This window comes from Pyxicephalus adspersus, chromosome 9 (assembly GCF_032062135.1).
Source record: "Pyxicephalus adspersus chromosome 9, UCB_Pads_2.0, whole genome shotgun sequence".
In the NCBI taxonomy this organism is placed as follows: Eukaryota; Metazoa; Chordata; class Amphibia; order Anura; family Pyxicephalidae; genus Pyxicephalus; species Pyxicephalus adspersus.
Genome location: NC_092866.1, coordinates 16,752,552 through 16,767,807, shown reverse-complemented (window position 1 = coordinate 16,767,807; position 15,256 = coordinate 16,752,552). Strand labels below are relative to the sequence as shown.

The 15,256-nt window shown below is 37.0% G+C and overlaps 1 protein-coding gene across 1 annotated transcript; it reads right to left on the bottom strand.

The window, feature by feature from the left end:
• Nucleotides 1-3,360: 3,360 nt before the first annotated feature.
• On the bottom strand, nucleotides 3,361-14,455 carry CLEC3A (C-type lectin domain family 3 member A). The gene is made up of 3 exons (XM_072422760.1): nucleotides 14,248-14,455; nucleotides 10,726-10,809; nucleotides 3,361-4,053 (listed from the first exon to the last, which is right to left on the bottom strand). Exons 1-3 carry the CDS (start codon nucleotides 14,360-14,362, stop codon nucleotides 3,665-3,667), a joined length of 588 nt encoding a protein of 195 aa, XP_072278861.1. The 5' UTR covers nucleotides 14,363-14,455; the 3' UTR covers nucleotides 3,361-3,664.
• Nucleotides 14,456-15,256: the final 801 nt, after the last annotated feature.

The window sequence follows — 15,256 nt, the reverse complement described above, 5'->3', positions numbered from 1 at the left end:
TTGGCAGTTGTCAAATTCCTGAGCTGGTAGGGTATCTTCCTGTAAAATTGTACTACACAGATTTCCTTAGCTTGCTAATGTGTCTTATCTGCTTTGTTACAGGCTGTGGGGTTAACCTAGGCTTGCGGGGCCTGGAATCGTCAGAAGAGTTTATCTACAAAGTGGCTATAGCTGTTGACCAGACTGATGTGTTTGAAGCAATATCAGCTAAAATAAAGCACTCCAAGCAAGTGATAGAAGACTTCAAGTTCAATGGACTAGCTACTTCAGTATTTGAATAACCAACTGCAGAACTCCAAACTCGACAGGTCAACATGTACGCTTTACCTAGGCCCACATTTGTGGCACTATTTTGTGTTAAAGCAGCTCATAGAGTTTTATTGAGGATTAAAAAACAAAAAATATTGTTCAATGTTTTTCTTCAATGCCATCTTAAGAAGCATCATCCACTAGCAAGATGAAGTTAAGTGTGTGGAAGCCATGAACCAATTGTTAGATGGAATTTCTTGAATGCTCCACTAGGGTTCATCGAGTATCTTATGAAAAATGGGTGCCTTTGAGTAACGTTAAAACCTGATGAAGGGTTACAGAAGATATAAAAAGATAACTTGCAAAGGGCTTGTAAAGGGCTAAACCTGTTATGGAAAGTAACAAGACGACCATGTTTTGATTTCAGTTTTTTTTTCCATATGAATAAACTTTTTTTATGTTTGCATTTTGCAATATGTTATGTTTATTGTTGTGTGATACGTTTTTAGGCATCTCTCCTGTGATAAAAAAATTAAGGTTATATTTGGCCACCTCAGAAGCTCATTTGCCCTCAAAAGCGTTCCTAGTTATCTATGAACCACTGAGTGGTGGGAGTGGTAGCAAACCCTAGATGTGCTCTAAGCTGATTCCAGTAAAATTTTCCACAGGCACAAAGATAATTGAAATTATAGCATGTACACCATGAATTTTAGTCCAAGGTAAACCAAGGTAATCACAGAACAGGCACATTTTCATGCATTTTAGCCTCTAGTAGATCTTAACCTTTGAGTCCCCTTGCAAACAATGGAGTGGTTGAGCTATGTTATCAAAGTTTGTTTGGAATATGCATCAAAATCAAAAAATATTTCACTTATAATTGGAACTTTAGAGGCCAAATTAATATACGTTGACAGATATTTGCTAATTATAAAATATTATGCTTTATTTATTACCAATAAAATCATTGCCAATTAAAACCTAATTAAAAAAAAGGTGCAAACCAAACTCCATACAAGATGTTCCTGTTAGGGTCACCCTGAAGATGGGTGCTCCCTGTTGATCGCCATAGGGGGCACCCATCTTCAGGGTGACCCTAACAGGAACATCTTGTATGGTTTTTGGTTTGCACATTTTTTTAAATTAAATTTTAATTGTCAGTGTTTTTTTTCGTATATATTAAAGCATAATATTTTATACTTAGCAAATATTTGAGACCGTAAATTGATTTGGCCTCTAAAGTCCCAATTGTAAATGAAATCTTTTTTGATTTTGATGTATATCCTGTTGTAGTAGGGATCTGGTCCAGATATGTCAAATAGGGTGGATAACACACTATCATTGTTAAAGCTTGTATGGGGCTGAGAACTCATTCCCTCTTTTAATTGACAGTATTATTGCATAGTCAGTCAATCATCAAACACCAGTACAGTCGCATAGGAGGGAGAGGAATGAGTTACCCCATACTTGGACATACTTGATGGTTTTCTTGCTGTCAGGAACAAAAGAAGAAGTGAAGAAAAGAAGAGAAGGTTAATCCATGCAGAAGGAGAACATGTAGCAACTGCTATATGCCAAAAAAATGTGTAAATTTTGTTCAGCTAGATATGTAATGCAGAATACCCACCCAATCAGCTCTGCATTTTAATATCCTTTAAAGATTTTCTACAATAAAGCAAAATAGCTGGTATTATTGAAGTCGTATATTTACTACGTCATTGCCTCTATGAGTTGAGGAATAGTCTGCTTCTATCATAGGCTTCATGAGAAAGGATAACATAAATGTTTTGTTTTATGGTTTATTCACTTGAAAAAACAATATGACCGCCTCTTAAAATGGTATTATAAGGGAGAATCATTCATTATTTTTTAGCTGATGTGAAGAACTTGTGGTTGCGATGTGGTGGGCCAAGGCCACATAGCAGATGATTGTAACCTTGGGTGAGCTGGAACATGTTACACTGACAACTGTTGACACCTGGAACTTTATTTTGGCTAGTCCACATACAGCTCTATTTGTGTTCTGCTTTTCTAGACCTAATGCCAAGAGCATTAGCAAATTACATTGATTGTGCAAATGTTTGAGTCCTTGTCTGAGGCAATAAACAAGGTAGAAAATTTACATTCACTTATGTTCACAGCTGTGTGTTCACCCTTTCATAGCTACATTATTACCTAAAAAAAAACACGTCTTTAAAGGTAAATCTGCTGGGGCTACTGTGATCCTACTTTTACCCAGCAATGGCAGTGATATTAATTTCCTGGCCGCCCTGTGATAGATGATAATTATAACTGTAGTCTTCAGCATAACCAGTCACCCACATATAATCTTATTTTACAAACTTTACTTCTGGCTATATCTAGAGTAGACTAAGTTACAAGTTTACCATCCTGGTTTTGGACTACTGACATCTGCCATAAAGTGACTGAATTACCCATGTGACTATAAATGTTGCTGTTTATTTCTGAATCACATTAGTGCCCAGTTAAAGTGTACTGTAACATATACTGTATATAATAGAGTAAAAATTGAGATTTATATCAAGAATGTATAACAAGAATCTTGGTTTATATTCCAGTCACAGTACTAGATGGCGCTGTGTCTTCCTGTAAAGTATATAACAAATTCTTGCTATTTAAGGCATTATTACACACTTATTATATTTGATTATATATGGTAGCTTTGGATTCAGTTTGTGTGATCCAGTTCTCTCTTAAAACTTCACTTATACTTAAAATTTTAGGGACGTATAAAGTAACAACAATTTATAAAGTTTTTTATGCATTACAAAGTAATTAAATGTGCAACTACTGCAAGTAAATTATTTGGATTTTCTCTTGAAATCCTCTTGAAATTCTAATAAATTCTATGTATAGCGGACCCAGAGAGGCATCTTTTGGAATCAGTGAAGCATGCTGCCTGCCAGGGCTCTTTGACCTGCCTCAGCACCTACTTAGTACACTTAATTTTGTCATGCTGTAAGGTCACCCATGACATCATGCAAAAGATTGATTTTTGAGAATTTAAAGAAAGACAGATCTATATGTTTTTTTTTCTTAAATATATTTTATTTTTATTCCAATGTTATACCATTTCAGTTTATTGCCCTTAAATAATACTTTTTATTTGTCACAATACAAACCAAACAAAAACTGGATTAAAATTCTAATGATACTTTTGCAAACCAATTTTAAAACTTGTACAAAAAAAAAATGAAATGCAGAATAATAAAAGCTGTAGCAAGCTGCAGTCTTAAACATGGAAAGACTGAACATGAAATTGTATTCTTTACAAGGGTACAAAGGGTTCCTTTGTGCTTATTAACAATAAACTCCAATAAAAATAGACCACAAAACAAACACAACATAAAAATATTTTTGTGTTCATGTCCTGACTATAGCTAACTAAATATGTCCTCTATGGAATAATAAATTCACAAATGTATTTTTTTAAGCTACGGCACACTTCATCGACCCATTTTCCTTGGGACGCCTGGTTGAAAAGAGCACAGTTTTTACGCTTGCCTCCATTAGGTGGGCGCTCCCAATTAAAATAATTTATAGCAATTCCATTAACGTCTACAAATTTGCCCTCATTGACCATGTCATTGATACCCAGCCAGAAATCTCCAGCCCCTGGGAGGCTCTTTTTTCCATAGTCACGAAGGGCGCTGTTCTCATCAGCATCTCTAGGTGTTGCTAAGGTTCCCCCTTTGGCTATACAGTCCTCATTGGCCTCATGGAAGTGTTTGGTTTCTTCAAAGGCTAGGTAGCATTTTTTATGGATCTTGGTACCCCTCAGGCAGACTGAAAATAAAGACAATTTTTATCATTTATACATGTGAAAGGCACTTATAAAATAATATTGCATTTTGTTCATAAAATACTGTTGTTAGTTCATGAGTTTTTAAATAAGACTTGACAGCACAGCAATCATATCATTGATGCTGAGTGTAGAGACCCCAGCAGCAATTTATCTGATACAATTACTCTTGATGCCTTTTTTAATCAGATTAAATAAACAAGTGCTGGAGAAGCTCTATGCTCGCTAAACTAAGATTTGAGTGTTGATTTTAAAATTACATCTGTAGAAATAATTTTAAATAATCAGTCCTAGTCTATGTTCCCTACAAAAAAATGTCCAAGCACAATTCACCTGGGGGAAAAAACATTTTACATGCATACATATACAGTGCAGGTTTTAGGGCCTATTTGGATGTATGCAGTGCACTAATGCATGTGCTTTAATTTGCATTGTTTTAAGCATCCCAATAAAGATGAATGGGCTGACAATGCATGCTAAGGAAGCTAAAGACCATTTTTTTTCAAATGCCATGTATTGTGATGTTCTACAATGTAGGTGCATTGCAGACCATTACATCACAGAAGCATTGCATTGGTGCATTCAAGTGCAATTAGAAATAAACAGCACCACAATGCAGCAACATGTTACATGTACTATCACGCATTGCAGTAATGATTGTATTATCAAAACACAAAGCTCTAAATAAACCCTCAGGCTATCTAAAACCAAAGCTTTCTCACAGATTTTGGATATAATAGGGAAGGGTTAGAACCTTTTTGAGATTTTTATTGCTGTTTATGTCTCCACTAGGGAATTTTTTAGGCGGTTATGGAAAAGCCAAAATTTAGAACAGTGAGAAGTATTTTTTTTTATTAGATACCTGTCCAGTAACACCTTATTACAGCTTTAGAGTAAATCCACCCACTGGGGAAGGCTTTCCACAAAACTTTGGAGTGTGCTTGAGAGGCTTTATGTCTTGTCACCCAAATGAGCATTTGTCAGGTCCGGTTGTGATGTTAGATGAGGAGATCTGGCTCACAGTTGATGTTTCAATTCATCCCAAAAGTGTTTAGTAGGGTTGTTTTCAGGTATGTCACTGTGCATCCCACTCAAGATCCTCCAGACTCATCAAACCATTTGGATCTGGTTTTGAGCACAGGAGGACACTCAAGGTACAACAGAAAAGAGCTGTCCCCAAACTGTTACCAAAAGGCTAAAATTTCTAAAATGTCCTGCCTGCTATAGCATTACCAGTCCCCTTCACTAGAACCCGAACCCAGTAATTGGGTTGTCCACATACTTTGGCCATATATTGAAGCTTGGAGACCTCTAAGCCTAACATCAGTAATTGTTTACTGTAACCATTGTAACTCAAAACTCTTATGTACGTTTTTCCGAGCCTCGAGTTTTTGACTTTTTCATTTTGTTTTGTTGAACCTTAGTGCTACTTCTCAAAATAAATTACTCTTTCAATAAAACAGGTTTTAACTCTTCTTCTTCTTTTGACCTTTTCTCGAAATGCTAGTTGACCAGCCGTCATGTTTTTAGTATTTTCAGAGTTGCTAACCTGCATCATGATTTACTTACTTAAAAGTTCTTAAACGTTCACTCTGACTTTCCTAAGCAGATACCTTGTATCAGGTAAATCATTCAAAAGGTATTGAAGTCAATAGATCATCATGATAACCAACAAGCATTTTTAGATCGAAGAGGTAACAGAGAAGATTTTGTTTCTTATTAAGAATTAAGAATTTCTCAAGAAGGACATTTTTAATGGCAGAACTCATTTTATTCGCATGCAAGTCAATGAGAATACAAAAGCAGATGAAGGAAGCCAGAAACTACTGTTACCATACTTCCTAAACTTTTTGACTTGTTGAAGGAGAACTATAGTCACACAATTGAAAGATAGGAACAAGCAGGATTTTTATTGCAGAAGGGATAGATGATGTCTCTTTATCAATAAAACATACTTACCTACCTGTTTGAAATCTTGTGAAATACACTGGGCTGCATATGGACAGCTCTATGTAGGATTACAGGATGTGCCAGGTATCCTAGCAGCCCCAGAGTGAATGCATTCACATCAGCTCGGCCTAGATAATCATGATGGACAAAGTCCTGACTCCAGGAATAAAATTAGGTTAAGATGGCAGTGCCTGTGCCGAATTGGGGATAGGTGAGTGCAATAAATATTAAGATCAGGCAAGTAGGTAAGGGCAGTTTATCACAGATTAGCCATCACCTGTCCCTTCTGCAATAAAAGATCTGCCTAGTCATATTTTTTTTAATGTTGATGGTTTCTTTCTGCTTTAAGGCATTCCCACTGTGAATCTTATTTACATTTTAGCTGATGTGGAGCTTGGATAAAAAATTGTCAGTTTGATTTATTATTTTGTCTTGAAGATGTGGGGAACGATGAGACAAATTGCTGTTTAATGAAAATGTTTTGGCTGGGGCTGGACTTTAATATAAGGAAGGATTACAGGTAATTAAACGAAGCACAGTTTAAAAATAAACCATGAGCTGCCACCGCTGAGATCAAGTCTTGGTAAAAGTCCGCAGACAGCTCATAATCCTTTTATTTTTAAATAAGGCTTCAGAAATGCTATTTTTGGCTTCAAGGCTGTGCATCAGAGTGAAATTAATATGTTTCACTGGGTAGTCTGACAGAAATGCTTCTGTTTACACCAAGTAGGAAGATAATCACCATTCACCAGTTTTATGACATAAGTAATACACGGAAGCTGCCCTGAAAAAATATAGAGGCTGCCAGTGCTAAGATCTCCTTCTAGAAATGCTAATTGCCTGGCTAATATGTAAATCCAGGGGGTATTTTCATTACAATTTACTGCCCTTGCACAAATACACAGATCAGCAGTTCTGACACTCTCGTTTACTTGCTACATTCTTGATCAAGGTCATTAACTCCAAATGCATTTAAATCAGAGGCAGTCAGGCAAAAAGCATGCTCTGACAATGGCTCCTTCTTACAGTCCTTTAGGTAAAGGCTTCGTTTTCTATTATTATTTTTATTATTATTAAATAATAATTAATAAAAAAAAATAATTAATTAACAGGATTTATATAGCGCCAAGATATTACACATTGCAGAAAATAAATAGGGGTTGCAAATGAGGGACAGATACAGACAGTGACACAGGAGGAGGAGAGGACCCTGCCCCGAAGAGAGTTTAACCCGGTTTCTTACCTATATGGTGTGTTAATATGTTGAGTGGTAAAGTGTGTTATTTTAAGTCAGCTTCTCCAGTTTTTTAGTCCTGGCCCCCCCAGTGCACAGGAAACTGCACTATAGTGGGAATACAACACACAGCAACCCACAGTGTGGTTAAGTGCACTGTCATGCCACTCAAAATAAACGGCATTGCTATGCGTTATGCATGTGTGAGTCTTAGCAGAACTAAACCTTTTAAAATAAAAATTTGTGACCAGGTACATCCTAAATTGCATAACGGACAGGTAATGTTCATTCTGCAAAAACATAAAATTAATCACCTGATCGTAATTTTTACACTCACCTGTCTTCACTCCATCATGGCCACTACCATTCTCACTGGGTCTTCTCACAGTCGAATCCTCGGCTATCTTGAATGACCTAGTTTATTTATTGTCGAGAGCCCGAGGGTATGCTAGGTTACCTGGCATATTCCAGCATTCTACACTGAGCTACCCATGTGCAACTTAGTGTACTTAAAAATATTGTGAACAGCCAGGTAAACATGATTTAAAGCAGAAGGGATCCTTGCCTGTCCCTCCTGCAAAAAAGTCTTGCCAGCTTACAATTTATAATTTTGGAGTTATAGAATTGTAAGTTTTCATGTTTCACTTTTTGTTTTACCTCTAAGAAATTAGAAAAGAAAGAAAGACATTATGGAGAAACAAGAATAGGGACAACTTTAAACTCAATATTCAGCTGTTGTTTGATACATTGCAAACAATAATAACAGGGACCCATGTGGACTTTCAAAAAACAAGGAAACCAAGTAAATAATTAAGAAGTGCGCTATTGATGCAGAAACTTTCTTGGAATAGTCTGCGCCACTTACTGAGGAACTCAATTAGTGGGATTTCATGCAAACAACAAATTGAAAGTCAACACACCAAGTATTCTTTTAATGTCTGGGAAATTGACATGGAGATATTTGCCTTCTCAGCAGAGCTTCCATTGTCACTTGCTAAGGTGAGTCTTCTTGCCTCCACTAGAGGGTGCAGGACCCAAATTTATTTTAGGCGTACCTAAACTCAGAATTTTCACTTTACATAGGTAGAAGGTAGACAACCCTTTTATGTAAAGTAAAAATTCTGTTTGTTTTTCTAATGCAACACCCTTTTTTTTAACAAAAAAAAAAGGCTGCACATCGCCCTCTTAATTCTTGATCACTTAGGCGATCAAGAATAAATGGAAGTGCGGAGCCTCCCGGGATACCTACGTCACTCATCAGCTCTTGGCTGCTCCTTTCATCAATTGGGAAAAAAATTGCTGATCTCACACATGCGCAGTGAGATCAGCAAGTTTTTCCCCATCTACGTCACTCGATCTTGCGCCTGCAGGGTGTGAGAAGAAGAACATGGAAGAAGAAAAAGCCGGGCAGATGACGGATACCGGGACGACGCGGGACCCGATGGAATAAACCTCCCGAGGGATAAACAACTTTTCTAAAAAACTGAACCTGGCATTTTGCAGCGGTAACATGTATTCTCATTTTTGCTTCCAGTTCTGTTCATTGAACGTGTGTTCCTATTCCTTTTCCTATTTAAAAATTACAACATACACAACACAAAATGAGCATAGCCATAGGCTAACTTTAGCAAAAATCGTTTTATAGATCAGTAAACTGTCAGCGGTAGTCACTATAATTTATAGAAACATCTCAAATTATTTATAAAAAATCAAGTCTTTCCACAACTTCCCTTTTTCCTGAACTTACCTATTGGTCAGTGGGGCACTTATATTGCAGTATGGAGTATCTAGTATGGAGATTTGGGAGGGCTGGCCATAGTAAGCCTATACTGTTAATGGTCTATATCTCATGGTCTTCTAATTGATTTGATGCTTCTGTTAGGGGATATGGCCGGTAATCCTGCACTGTAAACCACCACAGTTCAGATCACCCTATCTATTCCCCACAGCAACATCGCTTACAGCAGCATAGGAGATTAACCCCCCAAGCATTCTATTCTGTCTGTATTTCCACGCAAAAAGTTACATTTTTTTGCATAGAAATTTATTTTACATTGTATGCCTATAATTTTATTATAAACTTTAAATAAAAAAACACAAAAAACTGTTAAAATAAAAAAAAATTGTGATACTTGTAATATAACTGTACAGTAGCATATATATATATATATATATATATATATATAATTATATATAATATCTATATAATATTTTAAAATTTCTTTGTATTGAACTCAATACAGCTATTTTGTATTAAATCCAATACAAAATTATTTGAATTTCCCGACGGGAAACCTTGGAGATCGTCTCTTCATTCGCCGGCTGGAGATCGGAGGGAGAAGATGTGTCCTGAAGACCTGTGGGGACCAGCAGGACGCCGGGGACAACAACAGAACAAGGTAAGTGTTTTTTTAATCTTTTTAGCGACCCCGAGTGTGACTCAGGATATAATATCTATATAATATTTTAAAATGTCTTTGTATTGAACTCAATACAGCTATTTTGTATTAAATCCAATACAAAATTATTTGAATTTCCCGACGGGAAACCTTGGAGATCGTCTCTGCATTCGCCGGCTGGAGATCGGAGGGAGAAGATGTGTCCCGAAGACCTGTGGGGACCAGCAGGACGCCGGGGACAACAACAGAACAAGGTAAGTGTTTTTTTAATCTTTTTAGCGACCCCGAGTGTGACTCAGGGTTACCGCTTTTTGCATGGAAAATCCACCCCGGGTCACACTTGGGATTACCGCTAGGGGGTTTAAACAGCTGTCAGTCCTCTCCTCTGCAGTCTGGGGCACCCCCGGCTTCCCTTTAGTGAATGTTCTTTCACCCCCTGCAATGAGACTATGTGACACTGAATGGGATTTTAGAGTATGTGCTGTAGCGAATGAGTGCTGTAGCCAATATTTCCTGGCTATGATCTTGCTCTACCATTGGCTACTGGTCCTTTAAATATTCTCAGCTCCCAGTCTCCAGAAGCCTTTTGTAGGGTTAGTTTTTCTAATGCGCTGGTGCGGACCTTTGCTTGTGACCCTATCTCCGCTTGTTTCAACACTTGGATACCTTCTTTGGCAGACTGATACCTGTGTATGACCCTTGGCTCTGTTTCTGGACTTGCCTCTGCTGGATCCGTCTGTACTGTGTATCTGAGGAACACCTGGCAACTGCCCCTGTGCTGTCTGACTTCCCATTATGTCCCCAATACTGCATTGTGGGCTCTTGGTCCCCTGCCAGTCCTGGGGACAACTGTGTGCTGGGCCGGCACAACTAACCTCCCAGGGCTGAGCAGAGGCTTAATATAGGCGGGGTGTGCAAAGTTAGATTTGGGGATTAGTGCCTGGTGAGTACTGGTTGATGTGACATATAACCAATCATTAAAAAATGTATTATTAATGTAATATGTAACATTAAACCATCATTAGAGATAACCACTCATTTAAAACTTACAAGGACTGAAATAATATAATTACCTGTTTGTAAAGCTTGCATTTCCTTTAATGAGTTCACCTCCCGCCACAAATTGTCAATCTGTGTCTTCAGGTCTCCATCCTTTTCTTATAATACAAAACAGATGAGATTAGTAAAGATCATTAACAAAAAACAAAAACTTTAACTAATAGGTAATTTTAACTGAACCTGTTCTCAGAATGCTGAAGACATTTGGTAGCTTATCCAAGCCACTTGGCTATTTTTAATTATTTTAAGGAAAATACGCCAATATTTATACCCACACAGGTATGAACATCTTAACCCAAGGCATTTATCGTACCAGTGTGGGTATAAATATTGGGGTACATTCATAGCAATTATTAGAGATGGAGCAAATATGATCATCAGAATACTCCATCTCAGAGGGTTAGTTACACCACAGTAGGTTGGCATTAAACAAGATTGTAAAATCATTTTGCATTTTATGCTGAGTTTTGGATGGGCCTCCTTTTCAGATTATGGCAAGAAAGTCCCAATATTGTCATCTAGTTAATAAAACAAGAAGTAAAAGGAAATCTTAACAGAACACAGACACTATACGAACCATTCAGACTATCCAAAAAGTAAGAAAATGTATTTGTCAGGATCCAAACTTTAATGGCCCATACACACTTTGTCATTCTGTTGCAGCACCAGCCATTCTGTAACATGCAATATTTTCTGCATTATTAGGCTCTATGAAGAGGTAGCTGCATTATTTAAAAAGACGGCCAACCCCATGCAAGATACAAAAAAGGGGTCTTGGACTTTTTTAAACCTGCCAACTATAGCACATGGGGTATGAGTTGTAGTGTTCTTCAAAGCCAGCATTGTGCTTGTATACTGTACATAAGTGGCAATTCAATGCATCACACAAGTGACATTATTAGCACGTTATGATAAATAGTAAAGCAAACATTTTACCGCAAACCAGCATTACAAAATATTATTTTTTCTTTTCCCCCTTTATTAAAAGTATGTGAACCTATTCCTGGGACTTTTGGCTTCCTACCCTACTGTATACATTTTTATTGCAAGTTGCTTTTTTTGCATTTGTTGCAAATTTTTCTTACCTGAATTTTCCTTCTAGTGATAGAACTTTTTGTTGCAAGCTGACAACACTAAGCCCCTTGTTCACAATTGTATATAGTGGGACATGATCCCAAACATACTAAAAAAATACATTTTAGGTTTTCATACACCTGGAAAAGACTCCAATTGACACTGTATATAACAAGCAGAAATACCAAGCTTGTTTTAGTATTTAATGTTACTTGCCACTGTTATTTATAATAGTATTTTATAATGTTACTTGCCACCACTTTTTTGCAACTGAAACTTCAAAAATCGAGGCTTTATTTATGCTGTCAGATGTCACCGTGTTCTTAAGAGCTCTTTAAATATTATCCTTCCTCCTGTTTACCAGAGCACAGTGTTCTGTATTTAGGACGCACTGATCTTCTTTTCACATATTCTACTCCAAATATTCTTTTCATGCCTTTTTTCCAGGGAATCTGCAGCACATTTCCTGTCTGAGCTGGGTAAACACTGAAACAGACCCAGTGTGCTTGCAGGGACTTACTTGGGAGAATTAGCAATTTTATTAGACTGTACTTGTAAAAGACTTATCAGATAAATGTGTTCAACAGAATTTGTAAACTAAATATATCACTGAATATATTACTGCATAGAGAAGCGTGTACATTGACCAAAAATTCCAATGCTGTATTGCTGGGAAGCTGTATTTAAAATGAATACTATACCTACTGTGATTTACCGGTGATGAATGGGTGGGGTAAAAATAAAATGGTAATAATTAATATAGATATTGGCACACAATTGCCATTGTGGCAGTCCTATTGGCACACAATTGCCATTTTACTTTAAGCATATGTAAAGAAAAAGCTTATTTTTTACTTTTGTAAATGTATAAAGCTAAAATCCAGAAACAAAAAATGTCATTAAATATATCCCTTAGTAGCTGCAAATTTAAGTTGTTTGTTTGCAAAAAATGCCTTTTTGCGAAACCGGATATGATCTTTTAAATATATCAATGACATCATCACTATGTTGCATAAAGCCCAGCAACCCCACACATTTCATGCTGCGGAATACTACAGGAGGTTGGAGGAAACAAGAGTAGCCACCCTGAAAAAACAGTAGCGACCGGCATTTTGGGCAAAACAAATTCATAGAAAGCTTTTTAGAACAGCACCTTAACACAGCTTCCTATGCTCACTAATTTGTTTTACAGTAAACTGCCAAAAATGCTCACAGACTGAAAAAAAAGGACACACAATCAGATGGTACCATTGCCTAACAGTGAACTGCCAAGTTAATAGTTCTTTGCACACCCTTTTAGTTAAAGCCAAAATAAAAGAGCAGTGAGGTTAGAATGATGTTATTAGTTAGGGCTGTATTTACCAGGTAGGTATTTGATGGTTAGTGCCAAGGGCAATAGGAAGGGTAAGCCACAAAAAGTACAAATTGGTCCCTTTTTCTGTCCTTCTAGACAAGCCATTCTCAACCAAGGTTCTGTGGTTGATTGACTCCCTCTTTGATGATACTTCCTAGTTCCAGAGCTAATGTCACTTGGCACAGTCAGCTGCAGGACACCAATGTTCCAATGTTGTCTGTAGGGGTGGCATTCCGACCACTATTGTAAGGAGGGACATTCATTCCTATGACCACCAATGTAGAAGCATTTTCACCACTGACTCCCAAAGGATTGGTTTTTGCAGGGTTTCTGAGACTTAAAAATTGTTTTAGTTGTTCCTTTGGGGTAAAGGCTATTCTAGACATATGTGGCTGAATTCAACAAGAAACTTGTAGTGGGCTAGGAGGAGTAGGGTACGTTGAAAACTCACCATAGTTTAGAAAAAAACAGTAAAATTATACATCCTTTGTCTTGTTTGCTGATACAGAACAGCCAATTAAAAAACAAATGGTAATAAAATAAGATTTTCAGCCATATTCATTCTAACTTTTCAGTTTAGTCAAAAATATACTTCTATATATATATATATATTATACATTTAAATAATCTAATAATAAACTATTAATTGAAAAAAAGACCTAAATCAGATGTCAACATGTTTGGTGTGTAATATGCATAGGAATAATATTTTTTCCTAAATCAGAGTATTACTTTACTAGTGCTGTTTACCCAAAGATATGTGTGGATGGCCCCATAGCATAGGAATAGCAACCCTTTTAATGGTACCTCCTATCATTCTGATAGAGGTTGCCAAGCTAGACATATATTCAATTTATCCAAATGCATTTTGCAACACATTATTTCATTTAATGCATTTTGCAACACATTATTTCATTTAATGCCTGGACTAGTTTTGTGATCTGCAATGGCCATAGGTAACTCCTTGTGTTGTACCCTCATGATGCTGTTATGAGTATGGATTACCTGGCTGCCCCTTATTTATTTTGTTGATCCTTACTGAAGTTCTGAGCAACACATTAGAATTTCATCAAGTCAGACTAACATAACCCAAAATCACAGGTCTCACCTTTATCCTTGGAGCGGCGGTCCTTCTTGTTTTTTGCTTTAGATGTCTGTCCGTTGATATGACCCAAGAGCAATATGGTGATTACAAGTAAAATGGTGAATCCTACTCGCCTCATCTTGCTATCTACTGTATAAGCGTTCTTCCCAAATCAGGAGCAAGGTTTTACTAACTCTGGCTTACTCTGAGTGGGAATGCTGTATACAAGCTCTCCTTGCTTACGGATGTGTTTAATGCTTCACTTGGCTGACACATAAGGTGCTTCCTTGTTCTCCTTTCCATGCTCACATTTTATGCGTGCTGTCTTTTTTGCCTCGGCAGGAATGAATACTCCTCTGTTGACCTGCTGAACACATGAAAGAACGGTTTATAGGACCTGTTCAGCCTACAACTTGAAGAAGCTTCTGTGGGAGAATATAGGAAGAAACTGTAAACTGTCAATGACCCCTCTGTTATGCATTCATATTTATATACAGGTACCTGTAGCTCCTTGCTAGGAATAGAGCTACATTATGACCAAAAAACTGAAAAATGTTCACATTAAAAGTAAAGCAAAATTATATCCCCTTCCAAACCCTGGTCTGTATGTATCATGTAGACCTGGATATGATAGATCAAGTCATGAAATTGAAATAAAATGTACTGTTAAAAAGGGGTAAAGAGTGAAATCATATATTGTAAATGCTAAGGTTTGTCCCCAATACTCTAAGCGCCAGTTCATAGAGGCATTTCATACTAACACTAGTACATCATGTACAGCAAGCAATTGCAAAACCTAGAGCTGATTTTTTGAGCCCCCAAAAATCCCCCTTGGGACTAGTCTGGGAGTGTTGAATGTAGATCTTTACGGGTGTGCTTGCTGTAAATATTGCAGTTTTAGATTTAAAGTTATAGATTTATTAGATTTATTTTATAATTGATTCTAACTAATAACTACCTGTACTTGACTTGATATTAACGTCTTCTTCTTTGGAGGCGCACTGTTTAAGGCCAATCAGGTATGCTACATTCA

Coding starts and splice junctions, on each gene's coding strand:
- CLEC3A (XM_072422760.1), bottom strand. CDS start 14,362: ATGAGGCGAGTAGGATTCACCATTTTACTTGTAATCACCATATTGCTC. Junction 10,810..14,247: donor CCGCCGCTCCAAGGATAAAG/GTGAGACCTGTG, acceptor TTGTATTATAAG/AAAAGGATGGAGACCTGAAG. Junction 4,054..10,725: donor AATGCAAGCTTTACAAACAG/GTAATTATATTA, acceptor CTTTATTTTCAG/TCTGCCTGAGGGGTACCAAG.